Here is a 17,442-nt window from a genome sequence, read left to right on the forward strand (position 1 = left end):
CTGATTATTAATTAATTGTTAAATATTTCACTGCACATTACTGAGTTGGAATCTGGAATCTGTCAATGTGGCATTTGTTTACATTCAGTTAATATAGCAGCTTAACTTCATGCTACATTTGGATTAACAAAATGTTGTTTACATAAGTGTAGCTATTAATTAACAACTGTAGATAATGTCCACATGGCATCAATATGTCCTTTTTCATAGACAACTGGGCTTTCAAACCTGGTATCCATAGCTTCATGACACGCGACAAGCCAACAGGTTAGCACACCCACTGCAGATGGTCAAACACACACATCTGTAACGGGTGAACATCAAGTCTCTCAAATCATTCCACAGTTTGAGAAGTGACTACAAATACACAAATCGTGTAGTGCAGATAGAGGCAGAGATAGCCTCTGACTCAAAGGTAGTTTTTAGAAGCAAGCTGTGGCACAAGGAGCAGACTATAAATTTAAAACAACTATTCTGACTAATTTTACTGGATAAATAAATTAAATTCCTATGATTCTGAATTATGAACATGAATAAATGATTAATAAATTTAACTATCATGTCATCTCAGCATTTTTTTTAGCTTTGGCAAAGTCATAGCTGCCTAACCTGACAGCACATCACCACTCCAACTCCTCAAATGTGAGGAACTGTTGGTTAACTTTGTCTGCCTGTTGGCCTTCCTCACTGAGCAAACATTGACTTCATCAAAAAATGATGGTCAGATTAATCAGTGATGAATATAATTGTTAGGTGTAGGCAATGCAAAATAAACTGTTTGTCAAGAAAAACCCAGTGAGCTGTAGAGGCATTGGTAGATGTACTGTGTAACTTTAGACATAACAGGTTAGCTGTTATCCCTTGCTTCCAGTCTTTGTGCTAAGCTAGGCTAACTGCATACTGACTCCAGCTCTCCACTCAACACACACAAGATTGAAACTGAAAAGGAGTGCTTCCAAAAATGCTGAACTATATATTTAAATTTGCACACACACACAAGTGAAGCCACTGTATATGCAGAAGCACATATACATAGGCATGTTCCTGGGTAGTTGCATGATAAAAAAAATCAATCAGCAGTTACTCCCTTTAAAGAAGTTGTAGTGTAGTTGTTCAATAAGTGTTTGTTCACATGTTAATAACCAGCAGATATTAGTTAGAAGAAAGAAAATGAGATGGAGAGACAGAAGCATCTCTTTTATTCTCTGACTGCTGGTTTCATTATGATGTCAAGTTCATGCACAGCCAAACAACAAAACCATTCAACAATAACAGGGACTCAGGTGGTGAGTGTGGATTCTCAGGGCAGCTACGGTTGGAAGCTGACTGTCCATGAACTTAACGTATAAAAATATAAATATCAGATGAGCTGCTACGTGATACAGCCGGTCACAGCCCCTGGAAAAGGTAGAGTTAGCATAAACACGTTTGACTTTAGCTTTCATTTTGAGTTTTGGTCTATTACGCGTCACAGACACAGGTGGATTGAGCACTGATGAGAGAAAATGCAATGATGAAGATTAAATTTGACATCTCCTGAAGCTTTTTTAATTTATCATCTAGAGGCAGTTTTTCTTTTCCAGGAAAGCTTCAACCTCTCGTTCAAACCATTTCACACGTTCCCACCTGGGAGCTGTTGCTGGACACTAAAGCATCAGGAGGTGAAGTGCCTGTGAACCAGAAGGTGCTCTGTTCGCTCCTCCATTATTTATCAGTCCCAGCTTCCTCTCCATTCAAGTGCAGCGTGAGGCTTGGTGTCCAGCAAGCAGCTGGCTTTGATCTGCTGCAGCCCAGCAGATGTTTGTGGAGAGCATTGTGGCTGCTGAGAGATTTACTGGAAGCCTCTTTGAAGCTCAAACTCTTTTGCTTAAGTTGAACTCTGTTTAACACTGAATGTTTGGCTCGCTGAGGGCTGAAACCGTGCCAGGCTCTTCACATTATTACAACTACTTTTTATAAACTATATTATAAAAAATACAAGCTGGAAAGCACATGAGATACACGATCAATATGACCAGTACTAAATGACATTGAATTGATTAGACATTAGACAGCTGTGCTCATTAAAATAGTACAGTATCAGATTTGAGAAGTTTATCTGATGTTTTCAACTCAAACTCTTACTTTGTTTATGAATGTAGCCCTATTTTACTGCTACAGCATGTCAGAAACTAGTGCTATTGGGCAGCACACCATTAATTTTGGATTTAAATTATTTATTAATACAAAAAGACTACATCCATTTTTGCACATCTGATTTTCCTCCCGACACCGCAAAGTCTTCCAACCAATACTGCGCAAAGTTGTTAATGATGTATACACATTTCAGAGAGGTCACTGGGAAAGTCTCCTTCCTTTCTAGACGTCTTCCAGGCCAATGCTGAATGAGCCCAGGCTGCACCAAAATGATTATCTCAGGAAAATGTAGTAAGGTTATTCTGATGGAAATCCTGAGTCTAGAAGTTCTAAAATAAAAAAAATTAAAAAAAAAGTCTAGAAAAAAGAGAGAATTAATATTGAAAACTTCAACAGTGGGGCAAAGCTATTATTCTCTCCTCAAACTGCAATCATTATTTACTTTTCTATTATGATTCTAATGAAAGACAAGGACGAGCTGGAGACTACCTGAGGACAGGTTGAGGACAAGCTGAGGACAGGGAGGGGCGTAGCTTACAGCTGTCACAGGGTTCCTTCGAGCTCACTGATCCTGTTTTCACATGCATACGTCTGATTTTAATCGGTGGCAGTCTTGAGACTAAATATTAAAAACTCCATGGAGGAGCTTTGTCTCTCACTCTTTCTCAGTATTTTGCCTCTTTGGTTTTTTTGGTGCAGCTCATGTCAAGTTTCCTTCCTCTCTTCAAAAAAATATTGTTGGCAGTGGTAGAACCTTCGAAGCGTTCGGGTCTGCCTGACAACACGTGTTCAAATTGAGCATGTGATTATGTTTTCACTGGGAAGTGAAGTTCATAGATTCATGCCTTTAAACTAGTGCAATCACCAAGTTACAAAAACTGAACACCAAAAGACTCTTTGTTCTTCATTACTGTGAACAAAGATTCAATTCCCGAATCTTAAACTTTGATAAAATGCTAGTATTTAAAAAAAAGACACGTACCTGTTGTCAGTGCAGGCAAAGTCTTTCCTTCTGGTCTGTCAGTGGCCCTTCACAAATTCTGAAATATGTTTGTCAATTTAAAAGATAATTTTCTGAGATAAGATCAGAGAGATCAGTCCTACAGTGTGATGGGTTCGCTCAGTGACCTACATCTCTTGTCTCACCCTGTGTAACGCAAACTGACATCACTGTGTCTTGTAACATTTTCTGATCAGAAGTGTTTTATCAGTGACTCCTGGTCCTTTAATCAGCCACGAACAGAAAAAAAAAGCAGCAGGAACTGTTCTTTTGTGACTACATCCTGGTACAAAAACACACAGTCATCTTAGCTTCAATGGCGTTTCAACGTTAGCTTGCAGAAGGAGAAAGCCCCGACATCATGTACACGATTTTCTGAGTCTGTCATCTTTCTAACAGAGAGGCATAGTCACAAAGTCAAAAATATGACTAGTTGACAATGGGACAAATTATTTTTCAATTGTACCATTAATCACACAGATGACGTTTGTCAATTTAAAAGATAATTTTACAGCTCGAGAAAAAGCTGCAGTTTGTGGTAAAACTGTTGAAGTATCAGACCCTGAAAATACATGATTATAAAGATGACACACCCAGAAGTCACTTCAGTTAAGATATCAATATTTGTGATGATCACTGAGCAGTTTCACACTAAACTAAACTAAACTACAACAAACTCACCACAAATTTTACATTTTGAATTGACAAACATCATATGTGAAATTTGTGACAAAGTTCAAATGGATCAAAGAATCACAGTAGAATCTACAATTTGATAGTTTAACAATTTTATGACAAACCTTTCTTAAAATTCTCAGATTCAGAATCAGATTGTATTTCTACACACATCCTGTTAGAAACAATCAGGGGTGGAAGTAACTAATTACAAATACTCAAATTACTGTAATTAAGTAATTTTTGGGGAACGTACTTTTATGAGTAGATTTTCAAGCCTGTACTTTTACTTGTACTTAAGTATTCATGATGCCATGTAATCTACTTAGTTACTTTAAAAATCATAGTTGAGTACTGAGTACAATTTGAATTCATATCCAGACCTTTTATCTGCACAAACAAACAAAAAAGTCTATTTGATGACTGATCTTTAATTGATTTTTCATTAAGAATTTAACCAGTTAAAAATGTATTCATGGATATTTAATCAATAGTCGTGGCAGTAACTGCCAATCAAAATGAGGGAAAAAAACACTTGTTTTGTATCAAATCAGTTATTAATAATTAATTGATTGTTAGTGTTTTAACTATTGGTAAAGCAAAATACACAAAATTTAGAGCCCTGGTCTGAGGAGGTGATGGTGACATCATCGGTTAAAAGTAACTAACTCTCTGAGTACTTTTTTTTTAACAAATACTTTGTACTTTTACTTAAGTATTTTTCTAACACTGGTACTTTTACTTGTCATTAAGTGCAGATTTTCAGTGCTCTTTCCACCACTGGAATCAATACATCAAAATGACCAAAATAGATCCATATCACATCCCAGGTTATACCCGATTTATCCTTCTGCAGTAATAATGTAAGTTTTCATGCACGATTCAAACAGGATCAAAAATGTATTTCTCTCTTGTCATTGACTGTATTTTTCCCACACTAAGTCCCCATGGTGGTCCATGGGACAGGGGTGGGGACCAGCAAAAATTAAACAAAAAGCTTAAAAATGAACGTTCACACAGTGCTGGTGCAGAAAAAGTCACTGAACTTTCAGGCAGGACTTTCAGGTCTTGACTGAGCACTTAGATCATATTTTTACAGCTTCTGTACTTTCAACACTACAATGAATGGATATTATATTGTTTTAAACACTTGGTAGTGAAAAAGTGTAGATACTTTTGACCACCTTAGAGTGGAGCGTAGTACTGCCACTACTACTGGTGGAGCAGCACTGTGGTCACTGAGCAGTGCTGCAGCTCCACATTTATCAGAACTCAATGCTGAGTGTAGTCCACACTGGTGGATTAATACCAGAAGGATTAAAAACGCCAAAAGCCTGCAGACCCTCGACCTTCGTGTTCCGGCCTCCCTCCTCGATCCTCCGGCCGCCGCGCTGCGCCGGCAGCCGTCGGCTCGCTCTAACTAGCCGTATCTCAGATAGTTTGCTCTCCGTTTGCTGCGGAAGAGAAAAGCTGGTTTAGCGGACATCAATAGAGTTGAGTCCATCAACGGATTAGTGGCCAAAATCAAAGTGTCACGGAGCCTCTTCAACAAGCCAGATTAAGCAGCCTCTCTCTCTGTCTCTCTCTGCTGTTGTCTGTCTCCGGGGAAAAAGACAGACAGAGACAGAGGACACACGAGTGGATGGTCAGCTTGTTTCATTTCAGGGAAAAAAAATCTTCTCCATAAGGTCAACAGCACAAAGGACAGTCAAAGGTGCAAACACAGGTAGAGGACAGGCAGAGAGACACAGACTGTATGTCCTTCTGTTGGTTACCATGACAACGATTCTCCATTATGATGTGACGACACTTTGTCATATTTTTCTCTGTTGTGTTGTTGTTGTTGTTTGCTTCGTGTTTGTCCTTTAACACAATAACTTTAAACTAACCAACACTAGAGAGACCAACATCTGTACTAAACCACTAAACACACATACAACATAATAATAACCCTTTTTATATGACTGTTTATTATTATTATTATTATTATTATTATTATTATTATTATTATTCCTTTTTCCAAGACCTATTTTTTAATACATTTTTTCAATCTCTTCTGTTATCATTTACCAGACAAAAAGGCGGGAAACGTGTGAGGCCACACAAAGAGGATTAGAACTGCCCGGGATTCGCTGAGCAAGGAGCTCTGAGCCCTGCCCCGCCCTCCCCTAACTCCTCCTCCTCCTCCTCCTCCTCCCTCCTTCCTCCCCCTCCTTCGCCTCCCTCCCTCCATCCCTCCTCTTCCTCCTCCTCCTCCTCCTCCTTCCTCCCAAATAAACGGAGTAATCACGTGTTAACAGATCACCATGGTGAGAAAGAGAGAGAGAGAGATTGAGAGAATGAGAAAGATGCAATTCATGTAGATGAGAAGTGAAAAATAATAATCACTCAGAAAGCAATAATTCAAGCCCCTTTCTTTTCCATCCATCCATCCGTTCATCCATCCATTATCCATTCCCTCTGTCTGATACATGTATACATACAAACATGTACATCCAGTGTTTTCATTTTTTTCTTTGCTTGTCTGTGAGATTTTATATTGTCTACGAGAGAAAAGAAAAATGCAGAAATGTAAAATATGAAAATCGAGACATTCCACCCCCTCCTCCTTTATTTCCCCCCGCCGTCCTATTTTCCTCCTTGTCGAGCTACTTAACTCTGCTCTCTGTCTCTACCGACTCCTGATTGGTGGATTTAAAGAACAAAAAAAGAAAAAAAGGAAAAAAAGACTGTTAGTTTTATATTGACGGCCATTTTTGGTTTGTAGTTCCCCCTCGTCCCTCCCCATCTGTCCCAGTAGATATTTGACAGTACAGCAGGACCATGTTGCTCCAGTATATAAACTGCCCTGAGGACTGCCATTTCCCAACCAACACTGCGATGTCTTCAGCTCTGTGTGTTTAATGTTTTTAGACTGTTATATTGTGTACATGAATAAAAAAAAAGAAAAAACCACCATTGAATATTAAAGTCAAAATGTTTTTTTCTTTTACTTCCTGTTTGGTTTGGATTTTCTTTCTTGTTTTATTTTCTAAAAACACATCTTCTCACTGTTACCGCAGTCTGACGATATGCTGTAATTTAAAAAAAATAATAATGATGATGATGTTTTGTTGGTCCAAGTTTTCACATGTCCGCTAGCAAATTGTCAAGAAAAAATAGTACAATAAAGACTAAAAATCTAACAACTAAACTGCAAGTCATTGTGGGGTTTTTCTATTTTTATCTGGATGATTTGGAGGGTTGTGTGCAGACGGGTGGAGGGTGGAGGGACTGGATGGGGCAGAGGGGCGGGGCGTTAACACTGGCACACCATTGGATACTCATTAATCTGTGTATCGATAATCTCATCCTTTTACGTAATGGGCAGAATAATAGGAGATTTCTTTGTATTAAAGTAGATCTGCATGTATTATCTGGCAGCAGGCTGCTGCTGTTTCATGTAGAACAGGTGGAGACGTCCATATGTCCGCCGCGATCCCTTCACACCACCCACCACTGCTGCAGGTTATTCCTGTTTCACACAGTCAGACAAAAATCTGAAGGGTCAGTGTGACATTTTCTGTCAAAATATTACACGTTCTTGTGGTTGATTCGAAATTATTTCATTATCATTCATTGTCTAAAGCTAATAAACACAGTGATGGACAGTCATGTACTCTGCACGGCCAAAAGTATGTGGACAGTCTTGTCCACTTGGTGTATTTATGGTCTTCATAGTTTGGTCAAGATTATTCAGATGAAAGGAAATTATAATATTACAGCATCCAGTGATATTTTAGACCAATCATTACAGAAGAGTTGGTCATTTTATTTGGTCACTAAATAGATAAAAGCCTATGGAAAACTTTTATATTATTATAATAAAAAATGTTCTATATAATTTTCTTGATTAGAGGAAATAAAACCAATGAGATGTCCTGTTAACTCAGACTATTCATGCATTTATTCCTAATTCATATGAAGTATTCAACATGTGTATATGTTTGCAATAACGTGTAAAGATCAGGGCTTTAAATAAACATTAATCTGTCAAGCATTTTCAGCATTAATTGATGAGTTATTTGGTCAGAAAATGTTGAACAATGTTGATCAAAGTCCAAGATGACGTCCTCAAATGTCCCGTTTTGTCCACAACTCAAAGATATTCAGTTTACTGTCAGAGAGGAAAGAAACCAGAAAATATTCACATTTATGAAGCTGAAATCACAGAATTTGGACTTTTAAAATGTTTAACTGATTATCAAAATAGTTAGAAATATTTATTTATACACAAATTAAGTCTTATCAAGATTCATTAAAATGTACAGCAAATTTACAGCAGCTAAAAAAATGTGATACATGCTGTGATGTTTCTGGGGTTTTTTTGCAATGAAGTGTGTGGGAGCAAATGAAAATTGGAAAGAAAGGTTCTATTTTTCATGTGTATAATTCATTAAAATCAAAGGCAAGTTGTTCCAGAGAGAACAAAATCACACTGTTTATGTAACGTGACTGAAACAGCTCAGAATTACAAAACCTCTTAAGAAAATATGTTTTATTTGAAAATGAAGAAGTGTAGTAAAGTCAGTCAAAACAGCACAAAATGCTAAAAGATAAAAGTGCACAGAGCATTGATAAATGTCAAAAACAATGACAAATATGTCTTTTCACACTACAAAATAAAAAACATGAATGCAAAAATGAGTGAATCCAGCAGTGAATAATCAAACAAAATTGCATCGGTTCACTGAGATGCACAATGGAGACTGCTGTGATTAAAATCATAGGAAGCAACAGTGAGTGGTCAGATTTGAAGAAACGTTGCAGTTTGGCATGAAAATGTTTTCAGAAGAAAATTAAAAGAACAGTTTTTTTCCTCACCATTCTGTCTTTGTTTTTTTGGGTGGCTTGATGTCCTCATAGATGCTGCGTGGGATTTTTCATCTCTCGTCTAAAAGGTGTTGAAGAGCTTTAATGAACTACTTTATCTTCAGCAGCTGCTTTATGGTTTCCTGTAGCAGGTAAACACACACACACACACACACACACACACACACACACACAGTTTTTAGCATTACTAGAACTACAGAACTGAGCAGTTGTTGACATCTGTTGGCCGGTTTGAACAGAAGGTAAATATTTCCAGTTCTGCAAAAGGAAATCTATAGTTTCTGCTGAGGACGTCTTGCTGTTTACAGCTGGTTCTGCATGTTGTGAACGAGTCTCTGCTGCTCAGACTAACAGATCTGAGAGCCAAAGCATCATTATTGAGATCATGTTGAGCACTCGGTGGGGAAGCGTCCTGTCAGAGTGTCCTTGAACCTGCTGCTGGTTCAGTGTAAGCACATCTGAGTATGAGCTGCTGACACACCTTCAAAATGAACAAAGAAAACTGCAAGACCTGTCAGGAAAACATCAGACGTTCAGTCACGACGTGAGCACGTCTGAGAGAGATCACACGGAGGTCAAACTTCAGGATAATGTCTTTTTACACTGAGGACCTTCAGCTGTCAAAACCTGAAGCTTCTGATGATGCATTCAGTGACTCAGGTAAAATCTAAATGTACCTTCAGTCATAAGTCCTATAATATTCCTCAGTGTTTCTGTTGGAGTGGGATTTAATTTGATATTGATGCATCTCCTGCTCCCTTTTAAAAGAATGCAAGTGTGCAGAGAGGATGCAGACAGAACTGAAACTTGTTGTGGTAATTACCTCATGTGTGTTTGCATAAAAACATTAATATTTGGTTTTAAAATAAAATATCAGAATTGGCAAGAAATGACCATCTGTGCTGATCTGACCGGCTGTTAAGATGATGCTTTAATTATGCAGATGCAACACAGTACGTGTTCAGTGTGGGTGATTTCTGAAGTGTTACACGGATCGCTCAGTGTCTGTTGTGTCGGAGAGGAAAAGAGGAAAAGAACCTGTTAGCGACGGTTTAAATGAGAGAGTCTGACTGACTGACTTCACCAAATTAATTCTGGTTCTTGACCCACACTCTTTGGACCTTGGTGCTGTCTAGCACCGTGTTTCCCAAACTTTTTCCTGGGGACGTACATCCCTCCACTCCACCTGTGTTCACATGTTCGGACCTTTCTTTCAACAAGATTGTGACAAGAACAATGAATCAGTTGTCATATTATTAAGATACAGTTTAGGAAAACCTGCTTTTTGTTGTTCCAGCTGGGAACCATTTGTTTGGGTTCTAAATCATGTTATCCTTTGTGGAACTAGTCAAAATAAGGTGTGCAAACCAGAACACGGCTCCAGGGTTCCATGTAGGTGGAAAAGGCTTGTGAGTGAGTGATGAAGTTACACCATTGGTTGTTTGAGTGTTGCAGTTTCCCCATTGGCTGTTGTTCCTCGTTCAAAGTGAAAAGATGCTACAAGGTGCAGACAGTCCGCCTCCTGTTTGGATCATGGATGATGTCACTTCCTGTACCCGTTTCAAATGAAAAGCAGATAACATTTCATATTGTCTGCAGTCCAGACGTATATTAGGTTCTTGTCTTATCAGCACAGTCAAGGTGAATGTTTTGAAAAGCTTTGTGTTTTACATATTGCATGTGCCAGTAGGACGTCACGATGAGAGAATAATAATCTTAATAATCTGTTAATTCCCCCACAGCAGAGACCCGATGTTCTCTGCTATCGTACATCCCCGTGAAATTCTTTAGTTTATTTGTGATTATTTTCCAGATTAGAAAGAAACCAAAAGTAAAGTCACCGAGGAAAGATTTCTGTCTTAACATTTGCATGTTTTATTTCATTTCTGAAGTAAATAGAATGCAAAGCAATTTGCAAACTGGAACAAGCCACATGCAGAGCAGTTGATTATTTTTCTATCTTGCTCTCTCTCACCTTCTCCTTTTGTATTGATTATAAATTTTAACCTGCATTTTTCATTTGTACAAAAGTTACTCATAAAAAGGTAAAAGGAAGTGTTCCTGTTAATTTTGTTAGGACTGTACCTGTTATAAACCTCTTATTATTCTAAAATCTAGTGAAGGCAGTTGCCTTGAAATTGAGTTTCCTCAGCTTTTCAGTATTGCAGAATGATTCATGAAAATTAAAATGTAAAAAAAAGTATTTCCATACATTTTTTGTCAAAGCAAATAAGAATAATAAAAATGTATGTAAAAATACAAATTAAACCAACATCTATATATTTCAAGATGTTTAATAAACCTGATTGTCTGTATGACGTTTTACCATAAATGTCTTCCAGATCAGACTACTTCTCACTCTTCCTTAAACTGCTGCTGTCAGCGTCCCTCAGAGGACCAACGGGCCACATGTTGAGACTCACATCAGCAATAATAACACATGTCTAGCTGTCTGTAAAGTGCATGGAGACGATAATTCCCTACTGTCAGTTGAAATCAGCAGCATACTGTCTTGCTGTCAGGCCAAATCTCTGGGATTATGTTATTACAGCCGTAATGCTGGAGTACAGTAACACACACACACACACACACACACACACACACACACACACTGAAACAACGTGAGGAAAAACTGATGCTTTGTGGTTTAAAGATGTTTTAAAGCAGTCATTCCCAAACACTGGTTCATGGATCTACTGGTGAATCATGGGAGATTTTTTTTAGGTGGACAAATAAATAAAAAGATGATGGAAGAAATTAAGTAGTAACTTAATTATAGGAAAGAGGAAATAAAACCAATGAAATAGCCTGTTAACTCAGACTAAATGCATTTATTTATCATTCATAAAGTATTTAATGTGTATATATGTTTGCAATAACAGGCATCAAAATTAGGGCTACAAATTATTCATGATTTATCAATCAGTTGCTGGTGAAAAATAGTGAAAAATATAGGTCTGCCAATAATTTCCCCACTAATCAATCAGTTGTTTGGTTCAGAAAATGTCAGAAAATGTCAATCAAAGTCCAAGATGACGTCCTCAAATGTCTTGTTTTGTCCACAACTCAAAGATCTTCAGTTTCCTGTCAGAGAGGAAAGAAACCAGAAAATATTCACGTTTAAGAAACTGAAATCAGAGAATTTGGACCTTTTTTTTTTTTCATTGAAAAATTACTGAATAAACTCATCAGTTATTTTAATTGTTGCAGCTCTAACCCTAAAGGACTAGTGTGTAGGATTTAGTGGCATCTTGCTGTGAGCTTGGAGATCGCAAACACTTGGCCTCACCCTCCCCTTCCAAACATATAGGAGAACCTACAGTGGCCATGTCTAGAACCAGTTTTTGGTTTGTCCATTGTGGACTACTGCAGAAACATGCAACACAGAGGCCTCCATGGAAGAAGACCCACACCTTTTATAAACATAAACAGCTTATTCTAAGGCAGCAAAAACACAACAATTCTTATTTTTTGGCAATTATACACTAATGAAAACATACTTCTGTATGTTATATTCCATTTTTGCCATATTCTGTCAATAAATCCCTGTAAATCTTACATACTGGACCTTTAAGTATCCTAAGTCCAGCTATGGATGTTAAAAAAATAAATAAATAAAAGTCTCAGAGAAAAATAGAGAATTTAATAATAGTTGTGGCTCTTCTTCATTTTTTTTTTTTGTTTTGTTTTTCTTGGTTGCTGACCACTAAGTCAGGTGAACCAAGGACGTGCAGGTACAATATGTGTCATACAAAAACACTTCAATAAAAATCTCTGCTGAGTTGCATCTCTCAGTTGTGGTGTCATTGCAGGAGGTGCTTCATCATCTGTTGCCTGGCAGAGATCTGCACTCAGCAACCTCTTCTAGTGATTCTGTTCTGTATCCTAAAATCATCTCTTAATCATCTTAAAATGTCTTTAAACTTGACCCCAAATCCTCCATCTGCAGACGCTAATTTGATCTAATGATAGCAGCTGTAGCCTAAATGTCAGAGTCAGTCACTCAGCTGTTCCCAGTGCAGTTTTTTTTAAACCAAACTCCTCATGATATCATGTCATCTGACCACACAGGAACCTGCGTTTCAGCCCAGTGTTCAGTGTAGAGGTGTACACTGAGTCTATATGTAGCAGCTGGTGTCTTTACGTTTTAATCCTGACATGTAATCCATCTGTTCTGCCTCCTTCCACGTCTTTGACCTCCAGTGTGACCCAATTAAAGACAAATCTGAAGATGACTGTATCATCCAGACATTATCAGCATTTTCCTGACACTTTCTTCATCTGCTGCTAATTGTTTGTCAGCGAAAATGAGTAAACCGTAAAGTTTCAATATCCAGGTCCCACAGTTTCATGATAAATAGGTGGAATTTACCAAGTAATACTACATTTGAAATTTCTTAGAAATTACCCACAATCAGCTGATAAACACGAAAACCTGATCAATAATAGACCTGATCAATAAACCTTGGTAAGACTTCTTTTGTGCATAAATTAATGTTCTCCTTATATTATCTTGACTTGACCTGCAATGATTAATCAATTTGAGTAACTGAGTTATGTACAAAACAGGAAACACTGATCAATATTTTCAGACATTTTATGGACCAAACAGTAAATGAATTAGTGGAAAACGTTTTGCAGATTGATTGCTAGTTGAGAAAACGTGATGTGCGTCCATACGCTCCACTTGTTTTCACATGTTTTGACCTATTTTCAAATTGACAATACTGTGACAGGATCAATTCATCAACAGATTGATTGGCAATGAATTATTTGCAGCCCTAATCTTGATGCATGTTACAGCAAACATACACACGTTAAATATTTTATAAATGAGGAATGAACGCAGGACGTCTTGTCGATTTTATTTCCTCTCATCGAGGAAATTATATTGAACATTTTAGATGATTGAATTCTAAGAATATAATTAAGATACTGTCTTTTATTTATCACTGGTGACCCACATAACATCTCCTGTGACCCACCTGTGGGTCCCAATCCAGTGTTTGACGTTTGATGTTGGGTCACAGACTGTCAGTATGGAGCCGTCCTGTGAGGCTGCAGTGGTTGTTCGCCATCTCATGTCCTCTGATATGTGTTGATGCTTCACACAGAAACCACTGCATGTCCTGCCAGTATACAGGAAGTTACCTGTTAGATCAATAAAATACATAAATGACAACAAACTGAGGCATCTGTTGTCCATCACAGATCATACTGCTGAAAGATTCCACCCAGAATTCAACTGCAAACATCACAGAGAGAAAAAGGATCACTGTGGGGCACAAAGTGTGATTTCACGGCTCCAGAATAGTTCTGTGTTTATTTTTCAGAAATTCCCAACAGGAAGGAAAAAAAAAAAAACACAAACATCAGCTCAGAAAAATAAAGCCAATCATTTACTTTCCAAGTTTTTATTATTAACTTTTGATTTATTTTCAAAGCAAACAGCACAGTCCTTTACAGAATCAATCTTTCTGGACAAAAACAAACAGATGCTGTGAAGTGATGAGACGTGAGACGTCAAACTGAAGAGTTTCTCTCCTCCACTACAAAAATCCACACTTAGTCTCTCAAATGAAAAACAAAGGCTTCCAGATAAGTGAAATTACTTCAAGTGACTCATTTCAGACCACAAACTGAACAATTCAAACGGAACAGATGTTTCATTTTCATTACTTTTCCTCTGAATCTAAAATTAACTGCTCTATAAAACAAAAACTTGTCTGTGCCTCATATTTTGGTTTAATGAATTTTGATTGTGTAAAAAAAATTCTTCATATCTGCATGCTGACTGTTAACCTTTTGCTGAAATAATTTACTTTTCTTCTGTAGATAAACTCCAGTTTTTGAGTTTTACACAAAAAAAAAAAGTTCACAAAATACAAATATTGTTTTTGTATTCTTGTGTAAAGTGTCTCGTGTACTTCATGTTTAATCTGTGTAATATCTGTTTAACAGCAAAATGAATTTCAGTGTATAATGATAATAAATTTGTATCATATTGTTCTTATTATTTTGTGCTTGAAAATTAAATGACTGAAAACTCATTAACCATTATTCACTTTCACTTCGATTAGTTTACACAACAGTACATTGAGTTTTCTTTTCAAAGAAGAAAAGTAAATTATCTCAACAAAACTTTAAACTTTTTCAAAACTTCATTTTGACTCATAAACCTGTTGAGGTAAGTTGCAGAGTTTTCTGGATTTTTGGGTTTTCACAGTGAAGATGTTTGAACATTATCAGACTTATGTTAAAAAAGGAAAAGTCTGTTTTATAACAATATAATTCTAACATGTTTAGAGTTATAACAGGACAGTATATTGTTATAACATGTTTTTGTCACGTGTTGAGGTTTGTATGCTGTAATAATGTGAAAATATTGTTTTAACTCCGTAATCCATTTAGTTTTTCTGGGCTGCGTTCAACCCTGACAAATATAACAAAACCTATATTTAAACACAAACAATGCTGCACCCTGCACCGCAACACCTGTTTAATACAGTGGTGTTTATACATCGCTGCTGATTGGATAACACCTGTGGTACGCCCACCACATGAGAGAAAACGTATCTCAAAGTCTGCTGCACGCCGTTCAGAGGAAACGATACAAGCTGCCAAACAAGTTGAGTCTACTAGTGATTCTGATGTTTTTAAGATCGTAAGAAAGAAACAGTTATCATGACATCCATAATGTCAGCCTCAAACCTTTAAACAGCAAAAAAAAAGAAAAAAAAAAAGACCCAAAATGATTTTTGGTGATGATGGCGAGCAGAGCGCGAGCTGCTGTAGGCTGACAGGAGACAGAGTGGACTTTACCCTGCAGCTGAACTGAATGATGTATGGAGCGTTTAGTCCATTCAGACAAGTCATTGTCAACCCTTAACAGGCTGGAACACACACACACACACACACACACACACACCAGTCTATAAGTTCACATGCACACACACACACAGAGCTGTACGGGCTGCTCAGAGTGATAATGGCTGCTGTCGTACAAAACACACACATGTTGCTGAGAAAAGAGGAATATGAGAGACTGTGAGAGGAGATACTGTCGCTGGTCGTGTTTCTGTGATCAAACAAATAAAAAGACAAAGTGGACAGAAGGATGACAGATACTTAAAGGGGCAGTTCAGGTGTTTTGAAGTGGGTGTAGTCAGTGTATCAGCTGAGGTTGGTCGGTTCGGCCCCTTTTAAAACTCCAAAGTCACACAACGACACAAACAAACTAACCAACTGAGACAGCAGTGGACCAGCAACTCTCATGTGCTGTGAGGTAAAATGACTGTTTTTGTTAATGGAGTTTGGTTGATTTGCAAAGATTAATAGTGGCTTCCTGTCAGAAAAGTCTGTCTGACAGAAAGGGGATGAAAATATTCTAAATATAACATACACTTTTACATGTCTTTTACATGTCTTAAAACCTTGTTCCTGCTGACCCTGTCCACAGCAGGACATTAGCTTAGCTTCCTACACCAGTAGTCCTGCTGCTTCTCCAAACTGGGGACGTGTCAACCTCCATCTACTGCAGGTAACACACTGACTGTGGAGAAGAACCTCATAGAACCACACTGCAAATAATACAAACTGTCCCTTTAAGCCAGTTTAATGTTACAGTGATAACCTGTGATTTGCACCATAGAGTCAGTCTGTGAATGTTTCCTCTGAGGAGACGTCATCTAACATTATCATCACCAAAGGATGTAAAGTGACATAAAAGCCTGAAAATGAAAGTCATCATCAAAGTGAATGAAAGAGACGTTAACAAATCTGTAGTTTTATGGAAGATGAGAACAGCTGAGCTCTTATCTCAAGATCACAACTTCATATTTTGTTACCTCAAGAAAACCAGATAGTTAACTAGGTATCATTATAATGTTAAGAGACCAGGAGCGCTGTGACTCCGTGTATACATGGTGTCCTGACAACTGACTTCAGCTGAAAACAACAAATCAAAGACTATCTGTTATTGATTGTTCATTATTATTCAGTCATATATCATATCATTCATTATCAGTTCTACCAGCAGCAATGCAGCACATCACAGAAGCATGGCAAGTCCATTTTCATGTGAATTAGCACCAAGTAGATCCAGCAAGTTGGACGTCAGGCACAGAAACACCAAGAGAATCCTATCAGATTTCAAAATAACATACTGCAATCATAAAAACAGACAAATAAGACAAATCAATTTCACTCCATAGGCTCCTTAACCATGAGAGCAGCACAAAGACAAGAAAGAGAACCAAACTAACAACATCTGATGGACAAACTCTCTGCTGGGACATGCAGCTGTGTGGAACACTGTCCAGAGGCTTCAACAGGTAAAAGACAGAAACTGCATTGTGTCTTTCTGCTAGAGGAAACATCTACATCATTCCCTTACAGTTGCCACCCATCTTGTATAATCTGGGATTGTCCCTTCAGCCCATATTACACTTCCCAGATCCGTGCGTGTGATCGCCGTCCTTCACACCATCACTAAATCAATAATTCTCCATTTTTGATCACACCTTACTCTAATGTAGTGGTACTCAGAGTTTTTACACCAGATCTCTCCAAGTACCACCATTAAGACCGATGTTTAAATACAGCAGCGTCGGTCGACCTGGTCCAGCTATAGGAGGAAGGTTTATTCCTAAAAACAAGATTATTTGTTTGACACGAGACTCAATCAATCTCATACTTCAAGTATATTAATTTGAAATTTTTAAGCGACCCCTCTGTTTACCACTAGAGGGAGCTAGAGT

The 17,442-nt window shown here is 37.7% G+C and overlaps 1 protein-coding gene across 1 annotated transcript in view; it reads left to right on the plus strand.

The window, feature by feature from the left end:
- Window positions 1-7,004, plus strand: part of LOC146328057 (uncharacterized) — a 50,721-nt gene extending 43,717 nt beyond the window's left edge. The window contains exon 4 of the mRNA XM_084716894.1: window positions 5,885-7,004. Coding sequence (XP_084573020.1) covers window positions 5,885-5,907 — 23 coding nt within the window. The 3' untranslated portion in view covers window positions 5,908-7,004. The remainder of the gene's footprint in view (window positions 1-5,884) is intronic.
- The last annotated feature ends 10,438 nt before the right edge of the window (window positions 7,005-17,442 follow it).

The sequence above is a fragment of the Lutjanus erythropterus genome, chromosome 4, assembly GCF_056507025.1.
Source record: "Lutjanus erythropterus isolate fLutEry1 chromosome 4, fLutEry1.hap2, whole genome shotgun sequence".
Taxonomy (NCBI): domain Eukaryota; kingdom Metazoa; phylum Chordata; class Actinopteri; order Lutjaniformes; family Lutjanidae; genus Lutjanus; species Lutjanus erythropterus.